General features: G+C 42.0%; 1 protein-coding gene across 8 annotated transcripts in view; it reads right to left on the reverse strand.

Moving 5' to 3' along the window:
- The window catches only part of LOC113007774 (partitioning defective 3 homolog B-like), a 224,447-nt gene that overhangs the window by 65,551 nt on the left and 146,088 nt on the right, over positions 1-12,808 (reverse strand). For all 8 annotated transcript variants that reach the window (XR_013902453.1, XM_026144697.2, XM_026144696.2 and 5 more), the window contains 2 exons: positions 9,462-9,572; positions 8,833-9,192 (listed from right to left, as the gene is read on the reverse strand). Coding sequence is in view for 7 of the 8 variants with exons in the window: in XM_026144697.2 (XP_026000482.2) it covers positions 8,833-9,192; positions 9,462-9,572 (471 nt within the window). In the remaining variant the exon portion in view is untranslated. The remainder of the gene's footprint in view (positions 1-8,832; positions 9,193-9,461; positions 9,573-12,808) is intronic.

The raw sequence follows: 12,808 nt of genomic DNA on the forward strand, positions 1-12,808 counted from the left end.
CTGGTTTCTTAATTCCATTAATTCTGATAAGATGGACATAAAAGACACGACAGATAATCCTCAGCCTCTGTAGAAACCTTTTTTAGAACTGCCACATTTGTCCAGTTTCCTCACATTTTTTAAGGCGATGCGGACTTTACCTGGATAAACCAAGTTTTCAGATAATAAATCTCTGAGAATCAGCTTGTTTGGTGCAAAATTAGTATCAAACTACTAAATTGTCTATTATGCATACTTATATACTTATGTTATGTGACTTATATATTCTGAATAATTCATAGGTCAGTGTTAAGTACTTTAACAAACAAACATTTCTGTGAAAATGGTCAGCTACAAGGAGAAAAAGCAGCCGTGTCCCAAAAAACAAAACTGGTTTAATTATTTAAAACATGAGCAGAAAGTTTTGATCCTTGGAAGCAAAATAAAGTGAGATTAGGAGTAACTCAAGACTTTTGCACGGTGCTGTATGTGCAGGTGGAATTAAATGCAATTTCTTATTGTCTGACTGAAATAAAATATTTTTGTTAGTAATTCCCCTGCCAGCTAGCAGGCAGCCACCAAAGTGGCAAAGCGATGCAGAGAGAAAGTGAAGAGGCTCCAAAGCTGTTGCAGCAAAATAAAAGACCAAAATGCTGAATTACCATCACTGACCAACAGTTCCATCACTCCAGAGTTCCAGTGCAGCGTAAATACGAGCAGAAAATCAGGCCCACAGGTTTATGGAGTCTTAGTTGTTCATTCAGTTTTTTAGTTAAAATCATGTAACTCACAACAAAGCACCCGGACACGCATGCTCACAAAACCCTCCAAACGCTAATTACCTACATGGAGAGATTTATGTGGCAAACAGCATTCATACTGACAAACCTGGCACTCCTGACGACTTCCTGCAGTGTGTGTGTGTGTGTGTGTGTGTATGTGTGTGTGTGTGTGTGTGTGTGTGTGTGTGTGTGTGTGTTTGTGTGTGTGTGTAAGAGAAACAGTGAGGGAGAGGAAAAGGTGTGCAGGTTAAAGACAGTGAGTATGTATTCTTGTGAGTGTGACACGACGAGCTGAGAGAACGTCTGATTAATTAACGCAGAGGAAAAAAGCCTCTCCAGTGACCAGCCGAGCAACGCTAAAAGCTCATAACTTCTTCCTGTACGAGCGCCCGCTGTGTCTGTTTTTCTGTTTCACCAACGCAACTCTGAACGTCCTGGGAGCGTATATTGTTTCCACTGATGTGTGTATCAACCAGCGCGTCAGTATATGTGATGAGCTGCGTAAACATATAAAAGCAGACCTCCAAACAGCATTATGTGTGAGAAACTACAACAACTACCAACCCCCGTCTTCCTTCTCTCACCCCACCCGGTCGCAGCAGATGGCCCCGCCCCTCCCTGAGCCTGGTGGAGGAGGCTTCTTCCTGTTAAAAGGGAGTTTTTCCTTCCCACTGTCACCAAAGCGCTTGCTCACATGGGGTCATATGATTGTTGGGTTTGTCTCTGTATGTGTTATTGTAGAGTCTACCTTACAATATAAAGCACCTTGAGCTGAATGTTGTTGTGATTTGTATAAATAACTCTGAATTGGACTGAACAGGCTATTATGTTACAATAATAGAAATTCTGAGAAAGTGTAATATTACTGTATAATTTAGCAGTTTTCATTTCATTTTGACTTTTCGTTTTTAATTCAGTTTTGTTTCCAGAGCAGATTTTCTTGTTTCTGTTTAGTTTTTATTATTTTCAGTCTTAGTTTTAGTCTTTTCCATATGGAGAGAATTTGCCAGAAGCAAAATCTAAGAAAATCAGTCCAGAGCTGTTTGAAAGCAGTGATCTCAGTCAGTAAACGCGTCCATCAAAGCATCAACAGGCAAGTTTTATTTGTTTTTTTAAATAAACTGATAAACAGATATTAATACTAAGTAGATTTCCTCTATAGCTGCATTTTATTTCAGTTCAAAGATCATTTAGTTCAAAGTTTTTATTTTTATTTGAATAAACTATTTTAGTTTGAAATCTAGTTTCAGTTTCCTAATGGACTGCTTGGTTCAGACTGCAGGGCAGGAAATAAACTGCCAACACCTGCACAGCTGCTGAACCTGCAACGTTATAAACAGCGAGCGAGACCACCACACGGGGCTGTATTATTTCTTAATGAAAAGTAATGCTGTGCTGCTCTATTATTAAGTCAGGAGGAACTGTGCTTTCTCTTTGTGAAATCAGAAACAAATGCACTCTAGACGTTTTTTCTTTATGTCTCTTCTTGTCGATATTGCTCTCTACTTATCTTCCAGCCGAGTGCTACAATACCTCCCTCCCTCTCTCTCAGGCTTACTCCTTTCTGGTCTCTCAAGGCTGATTGTTTTCTAATTGGTGTAGTGCCAGGGGTCATGGTTGTTATGGAAACCTGCAAGGGGTACTTGGAAGGGTTGGACCTGGTGCTGGTGGTGGCTGGGTAAGGGTGGGGAGGGGGCACCCACTCAAGAAAACTGAGGGCAGCTCTTATCCGAGGCTTGGTAGTCACTTCAAAAAATGGACTGGGTGTTGGTGTGCCAGTCTTTTTGTGCAGAAACCATCACAGTCTGAGTGCCGACTCACAACTTCCAACATCTGCTGGAGGATCGACGCTTAGCTTTAAGGTAAATTTAACTTAAGCTGTAGGCTGTGGTTTCTAAAGTCAGGGCTAAGGAGGGCACAGTGAATGCATTTTCACCAAGTCTCCTCACAGAGACAGAAACACCTGCATGAGTGTGATCAGCAGCAAAGATACTCTCATTAAACTCTATTTATCTTTGCCAAAGCAATCATAACCTGCTGATTAAAAAAACCGAGGGGTGGCACTACACTGTTTGGATAGATGATGCTGGGAGGCCTGTTAGAAGGACAGTCAATCAGCAGAAACGCCAACGTGAGAAATCCTTCCCTCGGTGGAAAGAGTCCTCTGAAAATGTGTGCAACTGTCACAATAGATTATACGGGCGCATGGATTATTACATTTGAGGCTGTGTTCGTAGACGTGAAGAGAGGATGTGGCTCATTTATTTGAAAACACATTTATGCTAGTGCTTATTATCTTTACCAAATGTGTTGTGTCTGGATGCCTCAGTGTGTGTGTGCATGTGTGTTGGTGTGTCCAATGAGTTTACTAAATGAGTCTGCACTAAATGCCCTTTGGAATTAAAGGTGGTAGGCTACTTGAGAAGCAGACAGCGTGATATATCGCTGTGCTGTGTGGTTAAATAACTGTCCTTCCATAATAGAACTGTTTAACACAAATCCCTGACTAACCAAATAACTAAATATAATCTTAGAATGTAAGGTTCACGCATGAAGCCAGCTATACAAAGAGAAACAAATTCCTATCCATTAGAGCAGGGGTCGGCAACCCCAGGCATGCGTGCCACAGCTGGCACGCGAAGGGTTAACTGATGGCACGACCACAGCTGGACTGGCCACCATCGATGGTGATTTTTCGTTTTTATGGGCCGATGATTTTTTTTCTTTGTAACGGTATAAACAATGGAAGGTGGTGGATTGGCCAGATGCTGGTCGGTGTGTAAAAATAACTCAGTTGTTTGGTGGTGGTTATGGCGGTGCTTCCACAGATTCAGTAACATTGGTAAGTGGTGGAGGCCAGCAGGTGGATGAGGGAAAGGGGAGGCAGGAGGAGTAGAGACCCGAGGCGGCCGCTGGTCCGAGTGTCAGGTGAACTGAACTTCAGGTAAGAAGTTATGACCTGCAGTCTATCTGGGTCAGATATAAACCAAGTTTAGGTAGAGTTTATTTTCGTTATGCTGACTTTTTACAGTCAGTTGCAATAACTCGTACTGCGTGCTAGCTAGCATGACGGAGTTTCTATGCAGCTGGGTGGGTGCTATGATGCTACTGATAGTGAACTTTATTTTATTCATAAGGTTAGTTAGTAGAGTTTCCAACCGTCCTGTACAAACTGAATCGTCTCGTATTCAGAGAAAATATCACGCGTTTCGTGTTGAGCTGAAAAGGAACCGTTTGTCCCAGACTTCAGCTAGGATGAGAAAGGCACAAAGCTGGATTTATTCTGTCTTTGCTGCACAGCTGCCTCTTCTTCTCTCATTCTCTCCCTCCCTCTCCTGTTGCTATTTCAATCATGAAACTGATCAATGATCAGCTGATCGGCTTTTCTCTGTTGTTTGTTTATCGCTCACTTTGCGCCAGAAAGAGGAAACCAGCGGATGTCGCGCTAAACAACAGCAGCACGTTTAAGCTTGATCAGCTGTTGTTAGAATTTATTTAATATTAATTTCAAGTATCAGCTGATGTTTGCTGGAGCCACAGCTGTAAAGCTGCTGGTCATGATGTCGGTTTGGATATGTGGTGAGAGGGAAACATGAAGATGAAACCAGGAGATGTCCTTACTGAACCATCAGAGCTGTGATGGAGAAACAGGTTTACCTTTTAGGTGACATGAATGAGTTGAAGTTATGAACTGTTTCTGAGAGACAAATAACACCAGGATCCTTTTCTAAGTAGCTGACAGCTGGTAACTGTGCAGGGGCGGGTCTAGCAAAGCTTTGCCAGGGGGCCAGGTAGGGCATTAACAGGGAAAGGGGGGCACAAAGAAATACTTTTCTTTCTTATTCTCATTTAAAATGTCTCGCTTTTATTAAATAATTATCTGAATCTTACAACCAACGTTTTTATCTGACGTAAAATGTATGGAAATCATACATATACCAACAAGACAGTACATCACTGTCACATTGCAGAGGCCTTATTGACAGTGTTTGGCTCTACATATCTGTGTGAGCACATTTTCTCTCACATGAGTCCTCAGGTAGCCTCTGAATGCTGGACACTCGGAGACCAGAGATCACATTAATATGTGTATTAACAAACATGCCATATTGGCTCAGTTTACTTTTCTTAACATTGTTGTGAGGAGACCATAAAAAGCATTTGCATTTTCTGTTGTACAGTTCATTTGCTGTTATGGATAACAAGTGTATGTTTTTTTGTTTCAAAATAGCTGATGACTATTCGCTGATAGCTGCCAACATCTGCGAACAAATATAATTCTATAAAGTTGTTCTATATAGTGTGTAACTGTTGATATAGAGCGTTATTACATTTATTGCTAATGCAATCATATGGCACACTGATTTCTGAGGAAATTGTAGATGGCACTCATCATCAGAAAGGTTGCCGACCCCTGCATTTTCTAATTAATCCACATATTGCATACAAATGTAGTAATGTAGATGTAAATGCTTCCTGAAACTGATATGATGTTTAAAGGTTTAAGTTTTCAGTGCAAGATGTAAATTTCAAATGACTTCTGTTTTTTTAACCCTCCCAATACAAAAGTAGAATCCCAGCTACGGTGGCTGCTGTAGGACAAACATGTTTTAGTCAGCCAAGAGCTCAAAAATATCACGTTTTTACTGTACCGTCGTAACGCCCGTGGCCAGCCAGTGTGATTCTACTACTGTTTGGACCCTATCTGCATCCCTATCTGTGGAAGGCTGTGAGTGCACTGTTTACCTCAGCTGTCAATGCTGGGTGAGAAGTGTCCACCTTTATTTAGTCTGGAAGATGCAGTTATGGCAGACTCTGTCTGAGCCTGAGTCAGTAAATCAGAAAAGCTCACTTCTGACCAGAGACTGAGGTGAATCATTGAGGATATGCTGAGCTATCAGTAAGCGCTGCTGTTAGCTACTCTTAGCCTCTGTTACCTCTTGTTAGCCACTGTTAGCTGTTGTTAGCAGCTGTTAAGTAGTATTAGTAAACATTCTTTGAAGTGGGTGTAACTGTTGAACACTTAGTGAAGAAACTCTCCTAATATATATAAATGAAATCAGACTGTTTTTCAAAGGAAAGTGTATAAAATTAACTGGCGTAACATTATCTTATAAGTAGCTGTTGTTGTTTAGCTAGCTCTTGTTAGCTGTCCAACAGGAGCTAGCTAAACAACATTAAACATTATTTATTAGCTTTAATAAATGATAGTAACAATGAACATGTTTATGCACGTTTCCATGTGTTAGAGACTTCAGTTCAGGAGATGAGGTACGAGGTGAGGATGAAGTTTATTAAGATGCTAGTGACGCCGTCTCTTTCCTTCCTGTTTGACGAAGTTTATGAGAATGCATTAGAACATAGGTGTCAAACTCTGGCCCGCGGGCCAAATTTGGCCCGCAGCCTAATTATATTTGGCCCGCGAAGCCATACCAAATGACTATTAGAGCTGGCCTACTGGTATTATACAGCTAATATATATATTGTTTAGTATTAAGCTTTGCTTGTTCCATATTCAGTTTTTCAGCAAAACGTGTTCGAGTCCATAAGAAAAGATTCATTCTTAAATCTGGAGGAAGATTTTTTTTTTCAATAAATATTAACGTTAGCCCGCGACCTTGTTCCAGATTTGAATTTTGGCCCACTGTGTATTTGAGTTTGACACCCCTGCATTAGAAGATGTTATTGCATACTATTCTATGCATATTTTTGATTACAATATCCTTTTGTCTATTAAATAACTTATTATTTAGGACACCTTTAAACTCAAATAATAAAAGAATGATGGGATTATTGCAGAAAAATGTGTGCTCTTCTCTTGTCTCTGTTTTCCAGAACTCTCACAATCTACTGCACGATCAAGCACTAGCTAACAATTGACTGCCCGCTCACTGCTGATGTGGTCTTTCTTGCACACTTCATAGACACCTACAGACATGTAGGCGTCTGTATTTGTTAGGCTTTTTTGGTGTTGGTCTCAGGTATGATGTTATCTATCACTTAAGTTATCATCACCATCCAATATCAGCTGGCACACTACAGATCCTGCTTTGTAATCTGGCTTTTAGAGCCATTTTCAATCAACTTTCTTTCTAACACACACGAATCTGTACCTAACACACACCTAACTCCACGAGCACACGTAGCTGGGTTCAGCTGTGAGCTGCACGGTGTTTCCGTCACTGTGTTGGTCTTTGTGTCGGTCTGTGTGTGTGTTTGCATGCATGTGTGTGAAAGAGGTGTTCTTCACTGCTTTGCTGACGTGCTGATGGAGTTCTTAGAGATTTTGTTTATCTCCTATATGCATACAGTGGCTCAGGCCTCCCTTGACTCACAGCAGCACACACACACACACACACACACACACACCCACCCACCCCGCTGACACACTAACTTCTTTTTCTAGCACCATCGATTACTGTCAGCCAATACCTGCACTTCCTTCTGTCTGCATCATCAGGTTTCAGGAAGTGATGATAAATGAACAGCACCGTCTGCCAAAACCTGAGGCCATAGATATATAGCTCTAAAGAAATCAAAACATTTTAAGACCCATGCTGCTTTAAATAAGGAAAAAGACGAGAAAACGTTAAATTGGATTTAACAAAATAAGTATTAAAGCCTAAATTCAGAGGTTTTATTGGTTTTACAGATTATATGAGGCAAACCATTTAAAAAGGGCATTTTTATTATTTTGTTATATAAATATAACATTTTATATTTTTGCATAGAATGAGATTTATGAGTGGGAGACTTAAGACAGCAACATATTGTGAAATTTCTTCTTGTAATACATTATCAATACACTACTGGCAAATATCAATATTTTGCCTCCGAACATGGAGGCACTCTAAACTGATTTCCCACCCTGCCAATTAGACTTACCAGAATAGCTACTCTGTGGCTCTCTGTGGTGGCGCTTATCAAATTAATTAGAGTAAAGTAAATGGCAGTTAACCAGCTTCCAGTGAAGAAGAAAAACTCAGAGAGGGGGGAATTTGTGGACTGTTGGGGAAAACAGCTTTGTGAGATACTGTAGATGATTGTCTTTCGGTGTATTATCTGATTCCCGAGCACAGCTTACATGCTTGGTGAGACATTTTTCTTTTTGTGAATCCTCTTAACAATTAGATTTCTTTTAATAATGTTGAGGGACTCGACACTGTGAATCAAGGTCAAAGAGTCCTGACTCTGCATTTAAAAAGAAAAACCCTCTTAGGCACGAAGTTAAGAATACAGGAAAGGCAGTGTCAGAAAACATCTCCGGGATGCTCGTAGCTGTCCATCAAACAGCTTTACTCCTTTGCAAGGAGACAGGTACAGAAATGAGGTGGATGCACACGTGTGTGGGAGAATATCTGCACTGGCAGATATATTCAGAGGTAAGTGAGCTGTGACTGACATCATAAAGGAAAGAAGTCAGGATTGGGAAACGGAGAGGAACACTGAGCCCTGCTTTCTTATGACACACACACACACACACACACACGGATGTTATGTGTACGTCAGCACACAGCCACTCATACTGAAGACTGAAGCACAAACAAGTCAATCTTTTCTTTTTGTCTGTCTCTATCTGTATTGTTTTAAAACTGGCACACACACACACACACACACACACACACACACACACACACACACACACACACACACACACACACACACACACTGGCCTCAGGCAGATGAATGTGATTCAGTAGAAGAGCAAAGAGAATGGAAACATGAAGATGCTGCTGTACTGCAACACTGACGAGGAACAGGAGGTGGACTACAAGTGACAGCACGCTTTGGTCATGTTCTGTGTATACACGACACCTTTCTGACACACAGGTAACAGTACGCTGTAGCTGTGTGATGGCCCCTGTAACCCACTGATGGGGAACCTTTTTCACAAGCTCCACTGGGAGCCTCCCATGTGCCACACCTGGTGGGACTCTGGTGTATCCACACCTTTCTGAGCTTTCACATGTTCCAGGTATAGAATCTGAACATAACTAATGAATAAGACCATTGTGCTCTCAAAATCCTTTTCGTCTTATCATTACATCCCAACAAGGTCGTAGCTCCTTACCTGTCATTAGCCTGAGGAGGAGCAGGAGGAGACGTAGTTCCAGCTCCCCTTGATTTGTTGACTTTGGCGTAGAGCCTATCCAGAGGGTCATCATCGGGGATGACTCCGGGCTCGTTAGTATGATTTCCGTGCCCTTGAAAGCCGGATGGGCCGAGAGGGGAAGGTGTACGAGCGTGCTGAAACGCTCTGTAGGGAGGCGACTGAGACAGAGGCTGTGGCACCGAGCCCATATCTCGGTCCCTGAAGGATTGTATACGGGCGTAGTTGGGATCTGCGTCATCATCTTCAAAATCGGGATATGCCGAACCGCCGCCGCCGCCCTGCCGCTGATCTTGTAACTCGGGATGCGATGCCTCGATTCTGGAAAGGAAACGCAGGACTAATTATTGCATCTATTGAATGTATTTTGATTAGTGGACTAGCATAGAAAAAATCAAAAGCATAGAGCTCAGATATGACAGGCGTGGAGCATTCAGAGGGGTGGAGACAGACTGATAAAGGTAATTAAAAGAGCTGTTAAAGTGAGCATTCATGTTCTTCAGCATAGACAGACTAACACACCTCCTCTGAGTGCATGCAGTATTTCAGCTATTTCATCCTAATCATCTCATGGATAGAAACCTCCCCACCTCTCTCTCTCTTCTTTCATCCTCTCGAGCTCATGGTCACTCAGGAGGTCTGACTTTTGTCGCTGCAGAGCGGCCTTCGCTTCCTTCTTCTCCTCTTTTTTCTTTCCAAATCTGGACAGAAGCAAACATTGACACAGCATGTGGATCAAAAAGAAAGCCGGAGACAGCACACAGTACAGCTGGTATACAGAGGACGTAGATAAAGGACAAACACTGCATCAGCACCACTCTTAAAAGAATCACAGGGCAGATACAGCCCTCGCGTCTCACATACAAATAAACACACATAGAAAAGTCAACTGAACCAACAACAGCTTCCACGGTGGGTTAGTAAACTGGACACACAGGTGGTTAACTCGATGCCGACGGACGCTGGAGTAAAAGACACGCAGTTAATCCAGATTTCACAGAGGAAGGATACACACGAAGCTCAATAGGAACGCAGTCTATACAAGCTAACATAAATTAAAAGACGGCATACGCGCGACAGACCTAAAGACCCGCTTTAAGTGGCCACATATCAATACTCAAACCACAGCAGTCAATACTGCTTCTGTGTGGTCAGCATCAACAGCGTACTCAGCACTAATGGACACCAGACAATTCATTACCTGGAGGAGATGCAGGCAGACACACACACACACAAGACTGGATGTCATAATGAGCATCATTATATCTTCAGACTTTGCTGCCACTGCTGAAAATGAAAAGTGAACTAAAGTGGGAAATGAAAATGTAAGAACTGATTTGGTGACATTGGGGTGATTTTGTGTTTCAGCTGTGAGCTGGAGAAAAATGACCTGAGTCAATATTTTCATGCTTTTGCATTGACGGAGCTCTAAGGCTCATCAAAAGTCTGTAAAGGTGAAAAACACCTTAAAATCTGAGTTAACTTGCAGTTGTTGTTGTCAGGCACTGATCTCCGTTTGTGTTATGGTTTCCAGCTTTTTCACCCAATCAGGTTGTTTGCTCCATTTCAAACTCGTCTTCAAATGGATTCAACATTCTTATTAACATTTAATATCGTCATCATTAATATTATTACCTTTATGTTACCAGGAAGTCCCACTGAGATCAATCTGTCTCACAAGAGAGACTACAAATACAACATAAAGTATAAATCCACAGCACATACACATAAAACTTTAATGGTTTCATGTTTCTTAAAAGAAACATCCTCCGTCTCCATCTAAAGTTTAGATGGTAACTATGAGTCCTGGGACAGAGAAGGGTACAGATGTAGATGCAAAGTCCACCTAGAACGGCTTTATAAAGTAAAATATACGACCATAGAAAATATAAGTGGTCAGTGAATGAAGACTCTTTAGGACTGCAGAGGAAGCATGCATATACAGCAAATCACCAAAATCAATTACAGGCAAACAAGTAAAGTAAGATTTATTTCTAAAGTACAAACCAGGCCTCGCTTTAAACGTCCTAATAAGATTAGCACTGCGTGCATTGAGAAATCTACACACAGTGACAAAGTACAGCCAGGTTTGGGTCCTGTAGAGGACCTTTAGTTAAAGCACCTTCCACAGCAATGGCAGCTCAGTGTCTTCTTTGGAACGAGCCCGAAGATTAAAACTGTTTTTGTCCCATTTCAGGCACAGATGTTCAATCTCCACCCGCTTGGATGAGGAGCAATAGTGCACCGCTATTTTCAGGTTAGGTTCAAGTCCAAACAGTACCTGGAAACTCCAGGCCTTTCGCTCCTTTCCAGTAACGCTTCCTGTATTTTCCTGGCATCACGATGACGTTTGTGCACAAGTTCAATAATGTAATCAGTCACCTGCCTGCTGTCCTGGGGGTTGGGCTGCTGTTGTCTACATCACTACTGCTTCCCTCGCTGTCGATCTCAACACTGCCATCAGTATTCTTGTCCAATCATCTTCCTGCCTGCCTTCTTTGAGCCAACCAGCCTCCACTTTGCGTAGTTTAAATCTGTGCTCTCTGTTACTCTCCCTTTCAGACTGTCATTCATGCAACCCACCTCCACCCATCTGCACCTCACAGACACATCAGTCAGAGCTCCACCCAGGCCTCAGTCTTCATCTTCACCACCATCATCTAGACTTCGGTTGGTCCTTCGATTCTGCCGTGTTGGTCTAACCACCAAACTCTTAATTTCTCCATCTCAGTAAATTCAGCTCTTCCAAGTGATCTCTCCTTCTTGAACTTCTGCTTGTCGTGCGGTTAGCATGTAAACTTCTGCTCAGCACACGTTTTCACCGGAGACGGCTCGAGGCTATTATGCGCTACAGAAAGAGCTTCCAACATAGCAATGCTGCCACCACTGTGTGTGACTGTAGGGATGGTATTAATGAGGTGCTGCTCAGTGTCTGGTTTCCTCCAGTTAGATCCCTCTTGGCAAACTCCATGGCGGCCAGTCATGTGACTTATGGAAAATGGGGGCCGACAACAAAGGTTTGAGCGGTGAAGTGCTGCCACACAGAAACTTTGGGTCTCATTCATAGTGACTCCTGTTGGCTCACCGATGTCCTGAAAACTCAGTCGGTGGCTCCAAACTTGATTACGTGTATCCGTCTTTAGAGGAGTCTGCGTCCTCTCAGCAACCTTATTTTAACTCTGATTTACAAAAGATTTAAAAGTCATTGTTGGACAATGAAAATAAAAATAATACATAACGAGTATAGAATGAAGCTGTGCACTGTAATTAGCCAGGCACACACTTCCTCAAAGAGCAACCAAACAAAATGTTCTCTTTTCCATGATCCAGTTTGAAATTCCACAGAGAATTAGCATCTCTGCAAACATCTCCATCTTTAGGGTAATTAAGAAGACTTGTACTGTACAAATCTGTTTAGCAGCATTAGCACTGCAGCGTTACATGTACATTACAAAACCTGCGCACATTTTCATTAGTTTAGAAACAAAATATCTCTATACTCCCCTTTTTCTCTCTTCTCGTTCCCCTCACCCTAAAGCTTCTGCAGTTTTTGACTCCCCCTCCTTCAGCCTGGTTCTGCCAGAGGTCACTTCCTGTTAAAAGAGAGCATTCCTCTCCACTGTTGTCAAGCTGTTGCTCAAAAGAGATCATCTGATTGTGCCTCACAAGATAAACCACCTGGAGGAGATGTTGGTGTAAACTGATGCTGTATAAATAAAATTCATTGAAAATCGTAACCAAGTATGATGTTTCCGTACTAAACCATTTAGAGGTGTTTACCGTACTCCCAGCTCGATGGAGGAGAAGGTAGCTCATTAAACTTTACAACCAGCTGCTGTACAGTCGGGAGGACATGGAGAATTAAACCAGTATTAAATACTTAATACCTCCAACACACAAACCATGACCTTATAACAGCCTTTATGTTTAATTTATC

The sequence above is a fragment of the Astatotilapia calliptera genome, chromosome 16 (genome assembly GCF_964374335.1).
Source record: "Astatotilapia calliptera chromosome 16, fAstCal68.1, whole genome shotgun sequence".
Lineage (NCBI taxonomy): Eukaryota > Metazoa > Chordata > Actinopteri > Cichliformes > Cichlidae > Astatotilapia > Astatotilapia calliptera.